The sequence below is a fragment of the Panulirus ornatus genome, chromosome 33 (assembly GCF_036320965.1).
Source record: "Panulirus ornatus isolate Po-2019 chromosome 33, ASM3632096v1, whole genome shotgun sequence".
Taxonomy (NCBI): domain Eukaryota; kingdom Metazoa; phylum Arthropoda; class Malacostraca; order Decapoda; family Palinuridae; genus Panulirus; species Panulirus ornatus.
Window position 1 is genome coordinate 13,381,837 of NC_092256.1, and position 22,758 is coordinate 13,404,594.

The following is a 22,758-nucleotide window of genomic DNA, read 5'->3' on the forward strand; positions in this document are numbered from 1 at the left end:
GGCCTCCATGTGAATGATAGTCAGTAGTCAGCAATGCTAACTGCTGCTCCATGGCAGCTTATACGAGAGTTCTCATTATATATTCATGTGTTGAATATATAAGAATTCTTTTCCTTACCCTTCATATAACCTTTCTTCCTATACGAGCCAGGTCTACAAGCACTTGCAGAGCCATTATTAATTTCTGCTTTCTTTCTCTTTGACTTTTTCTCTCACCCAAGATAACTTTGATCAGGGCATGTTATTTGCCCATGCCATGTCAGTCATGAGAAAAAAAGAAATGCAGCTTTTAGATGCTGTGCTTCCAATAATTCTCAGTATGAGTTTAACACATTTCCAGTTTAGGAGTTCTAAACATAACTCGTGTAACTGACAAATGTTTTATCATTTTGCAGGTACAAGAGTTCTAATCCTTGAGAAAAGCAATGATGGGTGGTGGCGAGGTCACTACAACAACATGGTTGGGTGGTTCCCTTCCAACTACACCACAGAGGAACCTACTGAAGAGGATCATACATACACCATGGCAGAGAATGTGCTTGATGTTGTGGTGGCACTTTACTCATTCACTGCACAAAACGAACATGAACTATCTTTTACAAAGGGCGAGAGGATGGAAGTACTAGACCGGCCACCTTCTGATCCAGAATGGTACCGGGCTAGGAACACGCAAGGACAGGTACAGTAGTAACATTCTAACACTGTTTTTAATTACTTAAGTGGAAATATAACCAAAGGAAACTGAAAATGAAGAGAGGAATGTGTGTGGAAGGCAGTGTAAGATTAAAGGAATGTGCAGATATGTGACAACATTATGAAATTAAGAAGACTGTTCATGAGACATCCCTCTGTACTGCAAGTTAAAACTTAAAAGATGTAGATTGGGAATCAGTTCTCTCTATCTGTCTGTTTATGTCTCTGATGCCTGTTCCCTTTAGGAACTCCCTCAAGGGATGGTGACGGCAAGAGTCTCCATAACTTGTGCACTTTAGTGTTGTTTCTTAGCTTTTAGTGTCACCCTTTACAGGTCATTGGCAGAGGGCAACTCTAGAGCAGTGTTTCCAGAGGCTCCTACCTAATGTTCCTTCCAACTACTTTTACCTGTGTCTCCCTGAATGTTCCAGCATACTACATACTACTTCTACCTAATTCTCCTGCCGAATGTTCCTACCTACTATTTGTGTTACTCCTACCATTTTGTCAAAAGGCAGGGCTAACAGTAGTGCTCTCCACTGGAAAATCTAGTGATGAAGAATGAGTTGTGTGAGGCTCATGTAGTCAAGTGTAATGGGAGACAAGGAGATATTGTATGTTTGTGAACAGAATGCCAGCAGTTCATGTGTGGATGAGGCAGAAAGAAAAGACAGCTACCTTGTTCACAGGAGTGCAACTTGACTATCTCCATGCCGGCTTTCCATGCAACTGTCTCTAACCATCCTGATACTCGGGCAGGTGGTACCGGTAATATACGTCCCAGATCAGTGGGTGCTTACCATGTAACTGTTTCATAATATTCATCAATTTTTAGTGGAATCACTGGTAACTAAACCACTCATATTACTTGTCCAGTTTCAGTGTTTTCACTGGAAGGTCTGAGGGATTAAGTTGCACGTACAGAGATTTAACCCAGAAGTTCAAGTATGATAATAGAACGGTAATGATATATTGGATGTTCCAAAGATGTAACATCAAACCACACTTCATGATCACATCTCTAACTATGCCAATGAAAAAAGTGTATAACACATGCACTGTTGGAAAAATTATCAGTGGTAGTATCAAGAAAAAGAGTGTATGCTCTAGGTAAGAAAACAGAAGCAGTATCCTATGGAGTAACATTGAAATACAAACAAGATATGGTTTAAAGTTAATTCAACTGAGAGAGATAGTCAAATATAAAATAGAAAACCAATCAGTTAAGAAGGCACACAGCAGGCCATATAGGATTGTATCAGTAGATCACATCAGTTAGATAAGGATCCTTCAGTTAGATATGTGGGCTTAGCATTATTCATTACCTTGCCGTATTGATACCAGTTCAGACTTGCAAGTAACTGTTAGTGGATGCAAAGGATTAAGTTCCATAAATAAGGGATAAACACAAACCAAAGAAAATAAGTAACTACATAAAGTAAATGCCAAAAGCATTAAGTTCAGAATTGATGGGCTGATTACTTGTGTAACGATAGAAAACTGAGACATGATGTCAATATCAGTCATGGATAAACAAAGAAAAGTAACTTTCTTGCTGAAAAAAATTCCAGGAATGATATATGGAATAAAGATAAACTACATAAGAAAGGTTTTTCTTTTTTCTGTATACAAGAAAGCACCTCAGTATATTTTCATTAATAGTGCAGAAAACAAATCTTATGATTCCTCATGTCAGGTTTTAGAAGGAATGGTGAGCAGTAAACTGACCACTCTACAGTAGGGTCTGAAAAATTCTCCTAGCTTCTCCCCTCAGGACAAACGATATATTAAGACCCTCAGCTCAGCTCAAATGATTTTTTCTAAGATCTTGAAGAGAAAGAAGAGGATTTTTTCATTTAGTGCTGTATTGATAAGGAACAACAGAAACACATTACATGTGGGAGCTTAGTAGAATGTAAGGAACAAGAGGGATGTACTTAAATGATACTAGAGTGCAAGGAACAAGAGGAAAGTATTCAAATGGTACCTACTGGAGTGCAGGGGACAAGAGTGAACTACATATTTGATACAAGGTGTAAGGAACAAGAGGGAAGTGCTTACATAATACTTATTAGAGTGCAAGGAATGGAAGGGAAGTACTTTTTTTTATGATAGTAAAGATTAAAGCATACTTGCATGACTTAAATCAGTTGTTGAAAGCAACTCCAGTTTAACCAGAAACTCAGTGGAATGTGTGAGAAGGATGTTAGCCTTCAGTACTTAGCTCTCTGAGACGTACTCTTGATTGGATTGCTGCCTATATCTTTGTCCCAGCAAATCTCTTTTGCTTGTTGACATCTTTTATTGAACCGTTCATCCCTTCTTATTAACCTTTCCTCTTTGAGGCTAGGGGTACCCATGTTTCTATCTCTTCATTGTAAATTTCACAGGAATTTTCACCACAATACCCAGATTCTTGATTTCTTAACTCCATTTGCTATTTTATGGTACCATAGAATTTTTTATAGGTCTTTGTAATTTTCACAGTTATATTACTTCTTTAAGTCTTGTCTCAACTCTGCACTTTTAACCTCCTCAGTTACCACATAATTGAACTGAAGCATTATATGAGTACTTTTTCTGATTTGTGTATCCGTGCTCCTATGTATGAAGATAAGATCTAGTAACTGTGGTGTGCGCATGTGTGCTTGCTTTTTTGTTTTATGTACATGTGTTATTGCAGTTATACATATAAATACGCATTCATTCATGCAAGCACATCTTCATCTGTTTTTCAATTCATCCAGTTGTACTTTAGGTTTCATATTTTGTACAGTAAGCACAGAGGAGAGAAAAATAAACACTAATGCTCAGGAAATACAATATTGAGAGAACCTCAAGTATGTTATATCATAGCAGATTTGTATTGGTTGTGTTGTGTTTAGCACAGCAATTTTCTACTGGGAACAGGCTTGAAAACATAATTATTTTGCATTTTAGGTTGGACTTATCCCAAAGAATTATGTTCAAGAGCTTCATGAGGTGGTAGATGCTCGAGCATCACGGTCCCGAGAACCATCTCAAACCCGGCAGCTTCCTCCACCAGGGCCCAGCAACAGTGCACATCCTCCTGCTACAAATGGTGGTGCTCACAATGCGGACTCCCATCTTGCACAGGTTTGCATTGCTCTCTCTCTCTCTCTCTCTCTCTCTCTCTCTCTCTCTCTCTCTCTCTCTCTCTCTCTCTCTCTCTCTCTCTCTCTGTCTATCTATCTATATATCTATCTATTTATCTATCTATTATGCCTATGCCTCAAAACTTCAGTCATTTACTACTATTAAGTGAGTCGTTTGATTTTATATTGCTTCATGTTGTAGTTTTTATCCCAGAGGATTATATAGAAAGAATACTACCCAGATGTCTCGTGCTTGACGTGAGAGGAAACTAAGAGGATCAGAAGCTCGGTGGCACAAAATTCTCCCCTTTGGCATTTTGTGTTTTAAAAACAGGGTATTTCCTTGAAGGCTCAGTTCTTGATGATACCTCACAAAGGCAGGAAAAGAGAGCATCCTATCCCTGGACAATGCTGTCTCTTACTTCAATATCATCTCTAACCAAGCCAGCAAAAAGCACATATCAATTGGACATAGAGAGAGATGTAACTCATGCTTATAAATTACACACCTCATAGAACATAGAAATCAGCTCAGACAGAACCACTTATCATCATTAAAGCCAAAGAACATATCCAAACTAAATAACATATTGACCAACCTAATCACTGAAAGGCAAACAACAAATTGGCACTTCTTGAACTCTGTGAACCTTAAAAAGATCCAAGCTTACTGCATTAATCTAGCCCCCACTCAGGAAGCACATCTGACCCATTCCTGTGATATCCTTTCTTCCATAGAACATTCAATCATACAAGACACTACTCAAAAATCACTTTGAACCAGCCTTACCCCTAAGCAGGAAAGTCATGAAAAATATACACAAAATTCATCCAGAAACAACTGCCCAACCACATTTCACATGCACTCTTGCAATAGGCCCTGATGACTCCTCAAACTTTCATAATAGAATGCTTTCAGCCTTACAGACATCTTTAACTACTCTTGGCTACACAGCAAAATCCTTAACATCTTGAAACTTGCTCAACTAATACCAGTCTTAAAACCATAGAAACCACCCATCTCCCCCTCCTCCTGCAGTCTTATATCTCTTCTGTCTTCAGGATCCAAACTCTGAAAATCTGTATGTTGACAGAATCAAGTAAGATATCTCACTCTCACTTACACACCATGGCTTCTGAAATCACTCCACACCAATCCACACTAGCTCACACAGTACATTCTCAACCAACCTCAACCTCTGCCTTACACAATACTAGTGGCAGTAGACATCGACAGAGCATTTGATACTGTCCCCAACATATTCATTTATTTATATTTATTTTGTCGCTGTCTCCCACGTTAGCGAGGTAGTGCAAGGAAACAGACGAAAGAATGGCACAACCCACCCACATACACATGTATACACATACACGTCCACACCCACAAATATACATACCTATACATCTCAATGTATACATATATATACACACACAGAGATATACATACATACATATGTACATAATTCATACTGTCTGCCTTTATTCATTCCCATCGCCATCCTGCCACACATGAAATAACAACCCCCTCCCCCCGCATGTGCCTGAGGTAGCACTAGGAAAAGACAACAAAGGCCACAGTCATTCACACTCAGTCTGTAGCTGTCATGTATAATGCACCCCAACATATCGTCAATAAATGATAGACTTGATACCAACCTCCACAATAATGACAAAAAGTGGTTGGTCAGTTTTATAGCTGGCCACCTTGTCAGAGTCACTAACAGTGACTGCAACATAAAACACTTAAATTCAATAGTGGAGTTCACCATGGAGCAATTCTTTCTCCAACTCCCTTCAATCTCTTCTTGCACAACCTCCCATTATTTCCAGCAATGCAGTGTAAATGTCAACTCATATTAAGACAACCTCTCATATCACATCATCCTTACACTGCCGTAACGGCATCTAACTTACAGCATTGCATTTTACAAGTGGAACCATACCTCTTGTTGAACAGAATGTTTGCATCTTCACAGAAGTCTTCTATCACTCTTTTAACCCCAGACAGACATGAATCCACCTCACACCTTCCAGTTACCCTGAATGGACAATAACTCCTGCTGAACAAAACACAAACCATTCTAGGTATCACATACAGCATACATATGACATTTACTTCCCACACCAATAACATCAACATGAAAGCAACATACAAACTAATTCCCCTCAGAATACTAAGTGGCACCAAATTTAGAGAAGAAAAAGAATCTTAGCATCTTCTCCACTCTAAACTATGCCTCACCTTCTTAGTTTTCCAGCCTCTCAAAAGCAAATATAACAGAGCTGCAAATTGTACAAAAAAGAGCACTTGGAATATTCAATGGCTGCATAGCAATCTAAAATAGTCAACACCTACTTAATATAACAAAGCTCTTCTCAATACAATCCTACAACATGTTCAGCACTTGATTCTTTTCAACAGCACTATACCAATCCCACCCAGATCAATTCTTAACCACCAGCCCCAATTAGAAACAAAAAGCATACCCATGACAGACACCTAACCAACCTCTACTGAGAGATTCCACACCCTCATTAAACACAACACTATCAAAACACACACACATTGGAATGACTCAGCATGCAATAAACATCTAAATCCTCACTCCCCTGACAAAAAATGAATCACACCTTCCTGTCTGTTCTCGAGACGTCATTCCTCCTTCCCAGGACCCTTCATGCATACAGTGCAACAAGCACAGTAAAGACACCAAACATTTATTGCTCAGATGCCCCATACAGGGTTCATCGATATCCTGGTTGTTCCTGATCCTGGCATGTTGGTATGTAAACAAATACAGTCCTGGATCCAATTTGAATCTCATATGGTAAAGGAATACTTGAAAAAATGAAACAGTTAAAAATTGCATTTAATGTGGATAGATTAGTGAACAAACTGTATGAAATGTGAGTGCATATGAAGTTTGCAAAATAGTTTAACAGATTTTGTCAGTGAAAATATTGATAGTGTTGAAATGATTCCTTTGACCTTTCCTGTTACTAAATTTGCTTTGTAGCACAGAAAATGCAGTAATAATGGAATATGATGAAATTTATGTTGAACAGTTGGTTTACATGGTATTGATATATAATGTAATGAAATCAAATTAAGTTTATATTCCAAATGAAATAAATGTAAGCTATCATAACCTTGTAGTATGAGATTATGATAACATTACCCTCAGCATTCACTGACTTGAAATAGGTTTTCAAAAATCACAAATAATGGTACAGGTTGAGCCTCTTTAATCCGGCAACATTGGGACTTGGCCATTTCTGGACTGCAGAAATGCACGAAAACAGAATTTGACCTCTTTATGAATATATGCCCAACCCCAAGTATTACCAGCTCATTCCACATATACATTGCTATGTTATCAAAGGTAGAACAAAGTTTAAAGCAGGAAATGATACAACCATTAATGCTTCATAGCAAGGTTTTTATTGTTACATCAGATTACATCAGAAGTGCCCCCAGATGGAGACTCCACAGTATCTTAGGCAAGGGTCTTCTATGGCATATTATGCCTATACAAGGCAGATTCGTCAGCATTAAACACTTGGTCTTGGGCTAAATTTTCCACTGCCATTAACTGTACAAATTCTTCCACAAACTTTGTCAATGTAACGAACGACCATAGGTTGGTAGTTGGCTTTTGTTGACTCTTGTTACTATTGTTGTTTTATTGTTATCATCAAGGCAGCCATCCCGCACTGCATCATTTCCAGTCAGGCAGCCGGCTTATGCACTCTCTCTCACCCTGTACATATTGCTGTTGGTTGTTTAATAGATAATTGAAGCTTTTATCAATTCTTTTAATATGACCTTACACTATGAGCTTCCGTGTCAGCACTATGGTTTTCACCACATACATTATGTACTGAAATTCCATTCTCCACTTAAACTTGTGTATCCATCCTTGAGAATATTCAGTCATAGTCTATTTTTAGTTCTGCATGAAAAACTTTGGCCTGCTCAATAGGCATCTCCCCAGAAATGCTTATACCTTCATTACGTGGGAACTTAAACCACTTATAAGTGCACTGTCTAATTCTGTACTCCAGGCACCTTTCAGAGTTTCCAAAACTTTTAAACTTTTCTGGCTTTCATTTTCAGCAAAAAACTGAATCTAAGAAATTGACAGGACTATTAATTAGCTCAGCTGCAGTGTAAACAGATTTTGGTGTCTTATCCTTGCCAACAGCACTGCCCTGGTGGCAGATTTAAAACATGCTGGACCACAGAGTGCTGGATTAGAAGTACATTCTGTACAAAGGTCACTCAACTGTGCCTGTAGTTATGTTATGAAAAGACATGTGCTAGAGAGGGCTTTTTTAACTTCTGTCAGAGTTGAAGGGATAGTTTTAAGATCATAAAACAGCAGTCTAAATTAGGCATGTGTTTGCCAGTTGCTTCAAACACATTCATATCTTGAACATTGTTTTTCATGTCATATTAAGTGAATCTCCACTTTTTTTTTGATATTCATAGCTCTTTTAATAGTTGCATCCAATTCCTCAGTGAATGACATTTGATTTGGCAGTGAACCATTCATTCAATGGCATATCACTGAATTTAAACAGGTTCAGTACTTTCTTTTGACATTTCTTTCACATCCTTGGTCACAATGTTGAAAAGTCTTGAGAACATCTTTGTGGTAGTTTGCAGTGTGGATTTTGATGGTAATAATGGAGGAGAATTTGGTGGATTGCCTGGACTCTTGTCAAACATAGGATTGTTCAGATACTTCCTAAGATTCTTGTTCCTACACTGTTCAAGTGTTTTCTCCAGATTGTTTCATTTCAGAAGAAAACGAAGCATTTTGTAAGTTTAATTTATTAGAATAGTGTAGATGCTCCTTCTGAGGAAAACTTCGTCATATCTTTCCAGCTGAACTTTCAACTCCATTTTCAAATGCTTGCAGTGAAGAAGCAGCATCTCTAATAAATTTCTTTCTGAGATGTTCAGGGATTTCCTTCATTAATCATTGCTTTCAATATACATTGCCTCTAAGGCAGAAATCTCTGTAGCATGTTGAACAAACTATTCCCCCCTGTTGTGATTTGAGTTTCAGTTGAAGAACCTTACTATGCTTAAAGTTCACATATTCTTTTGAGGCAATTTATGGAAGATCCTTACAGTTGTTCACACCTTGGTAATTGTGTGTGCAGTGTTCACATCAGATAGACCTGTAATTTCTTTAAGTTTAGTATCTTGCCCAGAGTTATCAGCATCATTGTTGACCATTCCCAGTGTAGTTGTCAACTTACCATTTTTAACATCTGATATGAAATCAGCAACACTAGTGCTTGCTACTTCTTCACCTTCCTCAGTAGTGTCAGTGTTTGTACTTTTTTCAGTCCCAGTTACAGTCTCTTTGAATCCATCTTTTTATTTTGAAGAATATCACAAACAGTTGAATTGAGTGCACATAACACAATTGATGACTATTGTCACTGATTATACCAAATTTAACCACAGCACTAGCTCCAGGTGTTTGCTTTGAAGAATGTATGTGAGAAATACTTAGAAAAGCAAATGGATGTGTATGTAGCATTTATGGATCTGGAGAAGGCATATGATAGAGTTGATAGAGATGCTCTGTGGAAGGTATTAAGAATATATGGTGTGGGAGGCAAGCTGTTAGAAGCAGTGAAAAGTTTTTATCGAGGATGTAAGGCATGTGTACGTGTAGGAAGAGAGGAAAGTGATTGGTTCTCAGTGAATGTAGGTTTGCGGCAGGGGTGTGTGATGTCTCCATGGTTGTTTAATTTGTTTATGGATGGGGTTGTTAGGGAGGTAAATGCAAGAGTTTTGGAAAGAGGGGCAAGTATGAAGTCTGTTGGGGATGAGAGAGCTTGGGAAGTGAGTCAGTTGTTGTTCGCTGATGATACAGCGCTGGTGGCGGATTCATGTGAGAAACTGCAGAAGCTGGTGACGGAGTTTGGTAAAGTGTGTGGAAGAAGAAAGTTAAGAGTAAATGTGAATAAGAGCAAGGTTATTAGGTACAGTAGGGTTGAGGGTCAAGTCAATTGGGAGGTGAGTTTGAATGGAGAAAAACTGGAGGAAGTGAAGTGTTTTAGATATCTGGGAGTGGATCTGGCAGCGGATGGAACCATGGAAGCGGAAGTGGATCATAGGGTGGGGGAGGGGGCGAAAATTTTGGGAGCCTTGAAAAATGTGTGGAAGTCGAGAACATTATCCCGGAAAGCAAAAATGGGTATGTTTGAAGGAATAGTGGTTCCAACAATGTTGTATGGTTGCGAGGCGTGGGCTATGGATAGAGTTGTGCGCAGGAGGATGGATGTGCTGGAAATGAGATGTTTGAGGACAATGTGTGGTGTGAGGTGGTTTGATCGAGTAAGTAACGTAAGGGTAAGAGAGATGTGTGGAAATAAAAAGAGCGTGGTTGAGAGAGCAGAAGAGGGTGTTTTGAAATGGTTTGGGCACATGGAGAGAGTGAGTGAGGAAAGATTGACCAAGAGGATATATGTGTCGGAGGTGGAGGGAACGAGGAGAAGAGGGAGACCAAATTGGAGGTGGAAAGATGGAGTGAAAAGGATTTTGTGTGATCGGGGCCTGAACATGCAGGAGGGTGAAAGGAGGGCAAGGAATAGAGTGAATTGGAGCGATGTGGTATACAGGGGTTGACGTGCTGTCAGTGGATTGAATCAGGGCATGTGAAGCGTCCGGGGTAAACCATGGAAAGCTGTGTAGGTATGTATATTTGCGTGTGTGGACGTGTGTATGTACATGTGTATGGGGGGGGTTGGGCCATTTCTTTCGTCTGTTTCCTTGCGCTACCTCGCAAACGCGGGAGACAGCGACAAAGTATAAAAAAAAAAAAAAAAAAAAAAAAAAAAACTAGCTCCATCACGTATACGTGCAATAGTGTCATTTTTCATACAGAGATTAAATTCAGCAAGTTTCTTTTCCACAAGTTCAAGTCTTTCCAGCAGGCAAGGAACCAAAAATACTTTCAATTTTAAGTTCCAGGATTTTTCAGTTGTATGAATATTGATGTTCAAATACTGATAATTCCTTGGAGAATTGTTTCTTCAGGTAAAATACTGAATCTTGCCTTTTAGCTATTTCTGAAAATAGTTTCTTTCACAAGGTATTACTGTGTAGTAACCAAATTCATGATGATATGTGTATTTATTGGCAAAGAAATAACTTTTACGTGAAGAGATTTCCTGATAAACTCACTTTTTACTGTTGCATTGATAGAAAACATCCATTGAGGCAAGTTTGGATGCATGCTATCTGCTTTAACATTTTATGATATTATCAGTTACTTATTTTTCTTCTTTAAGGGAATATCTTCAATGTTTTTTGTTGTCACAAGTTCACTATGAGCACTCCATAGATGGTGAAGTAGTCCACTTGTAGAGAATTCTTTGCACTTAATGATAGCAAGACATGTTTTGCACTGTCCAACCCATCTCAGTATTCAAAATATTTCCTTCATAAGGATACCCTTCATCTTTGATTGTGTGAAATAAGGTGATTGGGAATGTAATTGCTAATTAGGAAAGTAATAGCCATTGATGCTGTAAAGCGAAGTCCAGGTGAACAGAGAGGTGTTTCATTCATTCTTGTGGGTCAGTAAGAATAGCAACAATATAAGAGGAAGTGAGTCAGTTGTTGTTCGCTGATGATACAGCGCTGGTGGCTGATTCATGTGAGAAACTGCAGAAGCTGGTGACGGAGTTTGGTAAAGTGTGTGAAAGAAGAAAGTTAAGAGTAAATGTGAATAAGAGCAAGGTTATTAGGTACAGTAGGGTTGAGGGTCAAGTCAATTGGAAGGTGAGTTTGAATGGAGAAAAACTGGAGGAAGTGAAGTGTTTTAGATATCTGGGAGTGGATCTGGCAGCGGATGGAAACATGGAAGCGAAAGTGGATCATAGGGTGGGGGAGGGGGCGAAAATTCTGGGAGCCTTGAAGAATGTGTGGAAGTCGAGAACATTATCTCGGAAAGCAAAAATGGGTATGTTTGAAGGAATAGTGGTTCCAACAATGTTGTATGGTTGCGAGGCGTGGACTGTGGATAGAGTTGTGCGCAGGAGGATGGATGTGCTGGAAATGAGATGTTTGAGGACAATGTGTGGTATGAGGTGGTTTGATCGAGTAAGTAACGTAAGGGTAAGAGAGATGTGTGGAAATAAAAAGAGCGTGGTTGAGAGAGCAGAAGAGGGTGTTTTGAAATGGTTTGGTCACATGGAGAGAATGAGTGAGGAAAGATTGACCAAGAGGATATATGTGTCGGAGGTGGAGGGAACGAGGAGAAGAGGGAGACCAAATTGGAGGTGGAAAGATGGAGTGAAAAAGATTTTGTGTGATCGGGGCCTGAACATGCAGGAGGGTGAAAGGAGGGCAAAGAATAGAGTGAATTGGAGCGATGTGGTATACCGGGGTTGACGTGCTGTCAGTGGATTGAATCAAGGCATGTGTATGGGGGTGGGTTGGGCCATTTCTTTCGTCTGTTTCCTTGCGCTACCTCGCAAACGCGGGAGACAGCGACAAAGCAAAAAAAAAAAAAAAAAAAAATAAGAGGAATAGAACATATCACCAGACACAAAGTTACTGACTAACTTATGAGGAGAAATAAGGATTAAAAACTAGAAATGGCACATAGCAGGTCCAGTGCCATAAGTGTTGCATAACACCTTACCCTGTGAGTAGGGGAATGTGGCATTTTGATGTCATGGATTGGGCACAAGTTAGCAAATGATAGAAGCAGATTTTCCAATAGTTTTTTGTCATGCTACCCTCTAGTATAAGTTATTTTTTGCATAGATTAAGCATAACAACAAAAAAGATCTTGTTTACCTGTCTTGCTGATGTCAGCCATCTGGCTGCTGAAGGTTTTATAGAACTACATTGAGGGGCAATTAAAGACTGAGTTCAAAAGCTTTTTTTTTTTTTTACAAGCTCAAAACTGATGTTTTATGTTGTGAGAATGTCTGAGCTGATGGAACTGAGCTGTATTTTCCTTTTGTTCCTTTCTTTTACTTTTGAATTCAATAATGATCCTTCATATGTGAGTGATGGCAGGTATAGTATTGCTAGTGTGGCTTGCCTAGACTGTTTTATTGTGGTCTATATTTAAACTCATGAATGATGCAACGTTAGTGATGGGAAGCTGTTGTAGCAGGCCCAGGATGTTTTACCCTGTTTTAATATTTTGGTAAATACTTATATTAGTTTGTAAAGACACATTGGAAATTTTAATCTAATAGGTTTTATCATGGATGGCAAAGTATAGTACATGGGATCCCCTCAAAACATGATAGCGATATTAGAGAACACGGTTGCAGACCTGTAGAATGACTCTAAGGCCTCAGAATAGTGGCATATTTGAAAAAAGTTTTTTCTTTTCAGTTAATAATGAAATATACAAAGAAATTGGGTGTTTTCATATTTATAACCCCATTTATAATGAAACCAGAGTAAATTGACATTAAATCCTTATCATATTCCAGCCACTGATAGTTAGTTACCATATAGCAAGAAACAAGTTTTCTGATATTCTCAGTATGCCATATAAGTGAGATCTTCTTGACTTGGAAACTTTAAAGTATGAAATGTAATGGCCAAAAACATCAGCATACATAAATGTCACATAATGAAAAGGATAGACTCTCTTTGGAAGGCTTGATAGACCATTCACTCCACCCCCATCCCACTCCACCACAACCTGCCTCAAGCACCTCATCACAAACATTTTTAGTAAGTACAACTGAATATCATATGGTCTATCAGTGAAATGGTAGCAGTTGTTGAATCATGGTCCAGTTTATGTCATGGCAGAGTGTGCTATACTGATTTGTAAGCTATGTTGTTTGGCATATAATTCATACATAAGAATTAGAGAAATTATTGATCAGGAACATTAACCCCCAATATTATGTGGATCTCAATTACTTATATGGCGATATTCCATTAGTAACACATCTCCAGGAGCATAACCCTATCACTCTGTGAGGACCTCTTGAACCACTTTTTCTTTCAGTGGACCAAGTAGTTTTCTCTAACAGATCTGTATGTTGTAGTTGACCCCATAACTCCACACCTAGCTGGCCTTTCCAGCCTTGTGACTCTCAGATTTTCCATTCATTTGAAAAGAATATTTAACTTTACATCCTTCATGGATATTCATATAACACTGAAAACAATCACTTCAGAAGCAGTTTTCATCCACCTCTGTCAGATAATGTGCATAAGTTTTGTAGATGTTTCAGTACAATGTGTTTAAAAGTGCAAAAGTAAGGCCTGTGTTCATTGCGTTGCCACTGTGCATTTTTTACTGTTTATTTTACCTACAAGATATTATTACTGATTATTATTATGCTTTATCTTATGTATTTTTTATAATCAATATGATTCATTGACAATTTTTGATAATAGCAAAATTATAAAAAGTTGTAAACTTCTCTGCTGCTCTCGTCAGATGTGTTGTCAGGGTCAGGTGGCTGCTGGCAACACTTGTGCTAGGAATGCCTTCTGCCTCACCTTGGTCATATTTCAGTGCTGACATGGTCAATGGCCATAAAATCACTCTTTGCATATTCAAATGACACAATGCCAAGTAATTTAGGATCATTATCAGCCTGGTTCTTTAAGTCAATCTGAATAAATTTCCTCAGAAAACTCATGAGAATATGCTATGATTTGCATGGCCGGAGAACGACTGATCTTGGGGAGAAATTATGGTGTACTGCCACCTCAGCAACTACATATGCTCATTAGGTGGTCTTGAAACAGAGACACAAAACTCGATGCTTAAAGTTACTTCTAGAGAAGTTGCTCACCTTGCATAGGGACCTCTAGAGGAATTAAGGGGTTCTAGATATAAATTTTTGGTTTCCTTTTATAATCATTTAAGGCTAAGTTATTCATAACTTGTAAGGTCCTATTGATTGGAAGATGCATGGCCAAGAGATTCATTAGAAGAGTACTTTTCTGACAGTTTTTAAGGTTTAGTCAGTAGCAGCAACCAGCTTATGATAGGTGCTGTTTGATAATGTTTGTTTTACTGCCTGTATTGAACTGTTGTTAAGAAAGAATCCAGATTTCTGGGAGTGATAACTTGAACCTGGGATTTGTGAGATGTAAACTAAGTTTAGAATAGGGAAAGTATTAACATGAATTATATCATTATAGAATATAGGTGTTATATCAACAATACTGAGTATTGAAAGAGATCTGAGTTAGTGAAAACCATCTCATTACACATTGGGAAAACTGATATTTTTAGTTGTAGGATGAATATTCTGTTTTTTTCATCGCAGTGTCCCACTTTCTTGAGATGTACATATCTTAATTTTTTAAAGGATTACACGGTATCTTTGTTAGCTAATTGTTGAGAACTTCGTTTTTCTGAAGGAACTTTATTCATTTGGCTGCAGTCTAAATGTTATTTGACTTTGTTTTGTCAGATTGTTTTAAGGTTGTATGGATATTTAAGTTTTATATTTGGAAATACAGCAGTAACCTAAGTAGCAGTAGATATTTACAAGGGTCAGATAAGTTAGTTTAAAGACTATGTATGTAAATTGTATAAATTTTTTATGTACATGTAATCCTTCACCTAAGAATATTCTGATTGCAACCTAAGCATTTGTTATTTTGTCAGTTTTAGAAGAAGTTTTACTTAACATAATGAGCTAATTAGAATAGAGCTTAAAGATGAAAAACTTTGCCTTTGGTTGTTTTTGAATATTTTTAGCACTTGTTAAAAAGAGAAAAAATTGAGTATCGAGGATGAAGGTTTATTGGAGAAAGGAGCTTGCATGAAAAAGTAGAGGAAGCTATGGAAAGGGGCATTACAGATAAGATACGCAAGCAAATAAAGGAAAGGTTCTGAAGACAAGGAAGTGAGACATAGGAACTTCAAGTTAAAAAAGAAGTGGAATTTGGGAAGACCAGGCATCTGTAGCTGAGTGTGAAGGAGTCCCAGCACACGAGTGTTAGGACCCTGTGTGTGGTGCTGTGGTGGAACTGCTGCAATAGGACCTTGTGAAAAAGCCTTAGCAGATAAGGGAAAAGAGCAGTGACTAGTAATCATCTTCAGGTGGGCACCGTGAAAGAAACCTCAAGCAAGGATTAGACAGCAATGGCCATGCTGTTACTTTCTTCAGTGAACATTTCTAATCCACCAGATGAAAATATGAGGCACTGATAAGCCATTCTGTCACAGAAGTAGGACAATGAGAAATTGTCTGTAGAATTTATCAGCTGGAGGCTTTCTGCTGTTTATAAGTAGTATGTGGTGGTGGAGCAGGAATGTTGTGATTTTGTTTTCTTATAGGTCTACTGATATCTCAGTTACCTTGAATCCTTCTTTGAAATAAACTGCTAACCCATGACATATTAAAATACAGCTTAATCTCTTAATGGAAGTAGTAGTTATTTTTATATGGTGTAGGTGTAATAGTATCTCAGTTATCTTTGAATTCTTCTTTAGGATAAACCAATGTTCTGTGATATATTCAAGTACTGCTTAATATCTGTATGGATGTCCTTAAAAGTAGTAATATTGTATCTTCGAAATGTATAATTACTTACCAGTGTGTAAAAGAAAAAAGGAAAAGTGAAAGCATGAGTGACTGTTCTTCAGTGATTTTGGACAAAGAAAATATGGATTATGCCTTTTTCTAGATGGGGGTTGCATATTGTGTAGATTGAAAAACATTGAGTTGCATGATGTAGACAGATTTTTCAACTCAGTATAGTGTAATTTGAGCATTGTTTAAATACAGTGTGAACCATATGGAACAATTATCTATTACTGTTTTGTTTCCAAGTTGATTTTGTAATATTAGATACTGTGTTTTTATTTGTTCTAGTTGAAATAAGTAAAGATTTTGTTCATCATTTATACCTTGTCCCTATAAAATTCAGCCATACTTAATACGTTTCTGTTCTTGGCTACTGTTTATTTTACTGATTGGTGACTTGCCAGAATATTGTTGATATTGAACTATATCGAACAAAATCTGGTAAATGAATAAAAATTGCAGTACTGCCACCATTTACATTTTACAGAAGTTTCCTTAACTAATTTTCATTCTAGAGCTCAAGCAGTTTGGAAAAGTAGCTTAAAGTATATTTCTTTTTGCAATATATTACCGCTGTAGTAAGGCATTCTTATTGATTGAGGTTCAATTGTTTACGTATTATTTTCTTTTTCATTACTAAAAATTATTTTGGCAGAGAATTGATAATGTAGAATTTGTCATGAAAGAATGGGTGAATCTATATATAACATCAACAACTGAATTATCCTGGATTATGAGGGACAAAGTATATATGATTTCAGTTTAGTTGGTAGTAAGGTATGATTAGTTAATTATTTTCTGTTTTTCATAGCTAAAGATGTAATGTTAATGGAGCTTATTTTTTCCTTGTTTTAAGGCTGGGTTGTTCTCCTGAACTTTTTAAACCTCGCTGACCAGGATATATATGTAGGCAGCCTGGTCAAGAGAAGGGCCAGACAAGCACTAGGCAGGCAACCCTAGGGAGACAACCTTTAGCAGCAGCCAACTTATGACCGAGAGCTGCATGCATCCTAGAGCATCACTCCAGGGATTCCTCTCTCGGAGGTACTTCGAATAGTGAGTCAGTGTTCAGAAAGCTATAATTATACAGGGAGGGACAGCTTGAACGTGACAGTTGTCAAGTGCACTAGAAATGAAATGTGAGCTAAGTTGTAGGAAATGTTGATAAAAGTTGTTGGAAGAGTTCTTCATACTCAGCAGACTGGATTACTTAAAAATGTTAGTGTTAACTAAACACTGTTGAGTGTTGAAAGAGGTCTTTGTTGAGCTAATAAACTCTTCACTCTCAGAAAACTGTTGTTTTATGTAAAGGAGAAATTTATGTAGGTCTCATGTTCATTTCTTGGACTACAAACAAGGATTTGATGTAAACTAATTGCTTTGCAAGGCTAATTTTACCATTCAAGGCACTTTATTCTTAAGGCTGCATTTGGTGACCACTTGACTTATTTGCTTGATTTTGATCAGGTTGTGTAGATGTTCAAGTTTTACGAGTGGACTTTTTATTTAGATTGTAAGGTGTTTCCAGGGGACTTTGTCTAAGCAAGTTTAAGGATTTTAAGTTAATGATTTATTAAGTTGATGTACTCCTATTACTACCACAGCACTTGGGTCATCAGATTTGTGATGGTTCATATGAGGATTACTGGATTAATTCTGATTCTGAAAATTGATTTTGTAAGAACACACCGAAAAGTAGTAAACACCCTGTAAACAAAAGATTTACAAGGGTGGAATGTTTTTAATGAGAGGAAAATGATAGTCTTATGTCTTGCCAAGATTGTTTACAAATTAGTTGAAAGTCAAGTAAAGAGAAGCTGAAAGACTTGTACATAGCTGAAGCTTTCTTCAACTCATGTGATTGCCCCAGACAGTGTTGCTCTAAACTGATAAAAAGAGTCTTTGTCTTAGGGATGAAAAATTCCATTTATCCATATCAACATAGTTTTTGTTTTCAATTTACAGTGTATTGAAGATATCCAACTTTTCAGCACAACTCACTAAAAAATGTGGGAATAATACCCGAATGTCAAGTGAGTTGCCACTGTGCATATATTATTGTTTATTTTACCTTCACCAAAAAAGTAATTACTGAGTATTAATGTTTTTTCTTATATGACAAATCTTTTTTTGTTACAATCAATTTTAATACACTGATAATTTTTCATAACAGGCAAACTATAAAAGTTTGTAAAAGTATTAGCTGCTTCAGTCTGATGCAGTGTTGTCAAAGTCAGGCTAGCATTGGCAACATTCCCTCCACTTCTGCAAGAGAACATTCTCCTGCCTTATCTTGGTCAGCTTTCATTGCTGGAAGGGTCAGTTTCTATAAAATCACTGTTATCATGATACAAAAATACCTATTGAAGTCTGTTAGGGTCTTCTACTCCCTCAACCTACCTACTGAAGTCTGTTGGGGGTCTTTACTCCCTCAACCTGCTGAGGTGGGTTATTGGTCTGCCAAGCTATTGGAAGCCACACCTTGCAGGCCCACATAATCTCCATAGTCTGGCTGGTCAGATATATTTTGTAAATACTTGCCCAGTGTTCCCTTAATCTTCACTGTGCATCTCATGGTATTTCTGATGATTTTAGGCAAAATTTTAAGCATCTTGGGCTTGTAATCTTTATGTGCATATTGCACCTTTGGATTTTAGAGATAGTATTTTATAGAGTCTACAGTTGTAAGCCTCTCATGCCAATAGGAAGTTATTTTTGAATGTGAATTGAGGGCTATGTCTTATAGGCTTTTCCAGGAATAGATACATGATGATGTACCCCTCCTATCTTTGCTCTAGGGAGTACAACCATCTCCCGGATATTTAGTTCCTTTACCACATTATTATGGACCATGAAAGATCCCCTGAACACTTTTAATTCTACAATTTACCTGTCTTGTAGGGTGAAGTTATAGCACAGCAAAGTTTTATTCATAAAAGAATACCCTCCTTCTTTCTTTTGATTGTCTTGAAGTCTACAGAAACCATCCCTCTGTCCTTCTGGAGCAAGCAGCTGTTGTTTTGTGTTAACTGAAGGTTAGATTGTTAGACATGATTATTCTGAGATCTTTCGCATTATTTAACTGGTTTATGACAGTGTCTGCTTCTGTCCAGTATTCTGTATCATGTTTGATTTCTTCATTCTTCCCTGAAGCTGAAACTTATCTTTAGTGAAAAGCATGTTCTTGGTGGCCCACTGGAAGACTTTCATTTATATCTCCTTGTAGCTTTTCAACATCCTCTTCTCGCATGAATTTCATATTTATTCTAGTATCATTTTCAAAGGATGTTATGAATTTGTGACCAATATTCAGTAGAGATGACTGTGGCAAGAATAAGCATTCACACAATCATTCTTGCTTACAAGCTTATTGGTAGTGGGTGGGATATGAGCTGAAACATATTTTGTCAGTTGGTGAGATAAGAATCAAATAATATTTTGTCTTAACATTATAAATGCCTGACGAGTACAAAAATGCCTTAAAGTATCCTGACACTATTATTAGGTTGGCAGGTATGGGGATGTTTAAGACATTGAAATGTGCAAAACAAGAGATTTAAGGCAAATGGTTTGTTAGACAAAGAGGAATTGGTGAAAGCCCTGTGTAAGATGAAGTATGGCAAAGCGGATGAAGTGGTTGGGAACTATACCAAGCAAGATTTAGATCAAATGGTTTGTTAAACACAGAAGAATTGATGAAAGCCTTGTGTAAGATGGAGTATAGCAAAACAGGTGGAGTGGTTGGGATTGCAGTTGAATTTCTCAAGAAAGGGGGTGACTGTTGTTGATTCAGTAGTCAGGATTTTCAACATATGCATGGTTCTGGATGGGATTTCAGAGGACTGGTGGACTGCCACTATAGTGCTCACATATAAAGGAAAGGGGAACAAAGTGAATATTTGAATTATAGAGGATTAAGTTTGCTTAGTATAGGTATGTTGTTTGGTAGACTGGTGATTTAGAAGGTGGTGGCATGTACAGGGCATCAGATTGAGGTGGAGCATTATGGCTTTGGGAGTGGTAGAGGATGTGTGTTTGCTTTGAAGAGTCTGTGTGATAGATGCAATTGTGGCAGACTCCATTGAGAAACTGCAGTTTGGAAGAGTGTAAAAGGAGGAAGTTGATAATCAGCTTGAATAAAAGTAAGGTAATGAAGAGTAGAAAAGAGAGAGAGAGAGAGAGAGAGAGAGAGAGAGAGAGAGAGAGAGAGAGAGAGAGAGAGAGAGAGAGAGCAGGCTGAGTGTTAGTATGATTGGAGTGAACCAGGAGGAAGTAGGGTGTTTTAGATACTTGGGGGTAGACATGGCAGTAGATGGAACAATGGGAGCAGAAATAAGCTAGAGGTTCAGTGAGGAGGCAAAAGTCCTTGGTGTGCTGAGGATTGTGTGGAAAGAGAGGTCCTTACCAGTGAGGGTAAAGGTATGTATGTTTGATACTATAGTAGTCCTGAAGTTGTTGAACGGATGTGAAGTGTGTGCCCTAAATGGAAAAGTACAGAAAAGGTTGAATGTTTTGAAAATGAAGTGCTTGAGTGTAATTTGTGTTGAGGAGGGTTGATTGATAAAGAAATTACATAGAGAGAAGTGTCATAGTAAGAAATGTATTATTGAAAATGCTGAAGAAAATGCCCTGGAATGGTTTAGAAATATGGAGAGAATGAGTGAGGAGAGATTGACTAAGAGGGTACACATCAGAAGTGAAGGTAACAAGTTAGAGGAAGAAACTGAGAACAAGATGGAATATATATGTGTGTGTATATATCTTTTGTTAAGTACAACCTTATGTATTATTTAAACCCTTATGCTAATTAACAAGTGTGAAACATCATAAATCAAACTGTTGTAAATCAGGGGATGGTGGTAATCAGTTAATCAGTTCATGTAGTGTTTTTTTCTCTCATGGAACTGTGTAAAGTCTTTCAAGTACAGTTAGGTTACTAAAGTTTTTTAAGCATGATGAGGTTACTGCTTTATGATTAGTAAGTGTCTCTGTAGCTGTGTCAATGACAGACTGTGTGTTTTACAAGACCTTTATTTCTGTTATTTGACACAGGCTACCTTTAGAGGAAGATTTTCAATCTCACACGCCCAGCGAGTGACAGTTTCATTATACTAGTTTTGTGTTTCATATGTGGGATTGACGTAGGTTGCACTGGTAAGATAAATCCTGGAGTGAGGGAGGAAAGATAACTGATGCTTCACAGTGTTACTTCAGCTCCTAATTGGCATACTGCAGTGTGTATTTTGACTTAAATCAGAAATTGTTAACAAGAGAATGATAAAACCACTTTATTGAAGCCTCTTGATTTCCATGTGATGTCAGTCTGCCTGAACAAGGGTAGATCTTCCATTTCATGTCTACATCTGGTCTGTCTGAATACAGAAAAATATTTCTAGGAGCAGTGTGTAATTTTTCATACAACCATAACCTTTGTAATTGCTGCATCAGTGGAAACATAATAAGCATCAAAATATAACATCCATGTCGTACATGACTATAGAGATATGACAGCCTTATCTGACTTTAAGTTAATAAAACTTGTTTACTTTTGAGCCACACTGACACAAGTTTGTCTTACAATTTTATGAAGTATCTTTTATTTGATGATTGCTGTAAGAAAAGGTTTAAAAACATTTCAGTGATTATGTTGATTTCTTGGATGTTTGATTCATTTTTGTTCTGCTTATTTGATTTGATGGCTATAACTGACTGCAATATTATCATCCTTATAGGGTATGCAAGGCCTTAATATAAATGCAGCAGCACCTTCGCCACCTGCCCCAGCAATGCCCGCTGTTCCTCCTGTGAGTGGTGTTCCTCCAGATAAGGCTCACTTTGCATCTAGAGACTGGTATTATGGACCAATTACTCGAGCACAGTGTGATGACATCCTTAATCAGCGTGGACACGATGGAGACTTCCTTATTAGAGATTCTGAAACGAATGTGAGTATGGTTTTTTTTTTAAGGAAAAGAAATGGAGGCTGAGACATAAATATGTGGAATACAGTAGGATTAAACAAAGGCAAATTATGACCAGAAGCACTAGGAAGTAAATTGAAGTGTGATGGCATAGAAGAGAGGTTCATCATTATCTTAAGCAGTCTGGAGAATCACTGGAGAACAAAGACATGGCTGAAGGTGTTAAAAATTATGTGAATATGGTATTTATAGTGCTAAGAGTATTCAGGGTGTGAAATCAAGGTAAAATGACGTACTTAGTAAAGATAGAGAAATGGAAACTATAGCACTAAATGATAATAACTTACTCCACCTCATCTTCCTACCCTGAACCTCTTTCTGTAATGATATATTTATACTGCATGGGTAGGGGGTTTTACACTCATTGGGCCCCAGGCCCCATCTCTTGAACATTCCCTACTCTC

The 22,758-nt window shown here is 37.7% G+C and overlaps 1 protein-coding gene across 5 annotated transcripts in view; it reads left to right on the forward strand.

Annotated features, from left to right (window-relative positions):
- Window positions 1–22,758, forward strand: part of dock (SH2/SH3 adaptor protein dock) — a 103,743-nt gene that overhangs the window by 77,286 nt on the left and 3,699 nt on the right. For all 5 annotated transcript variants that reach the window (XM_071681644.1, XM_071681646.1, XM_071681647.1 and 2 more), the window contains exons 4-6: window positions 396–679; window positions 3,634–3,810; window positions 22,106–22,318. In XM_071681644.1, the coding sequence (XP_071537745.1) occupies window positions 396–679; window positions 3,634–3,810; window positions 22,106–22,318 (674 nt within the window). The remainder of the gene's footprint in view (window positions 1–395; window positions 680–3,633; window positions 3,811–22,105; window positions 22,319–22,758) is intronic.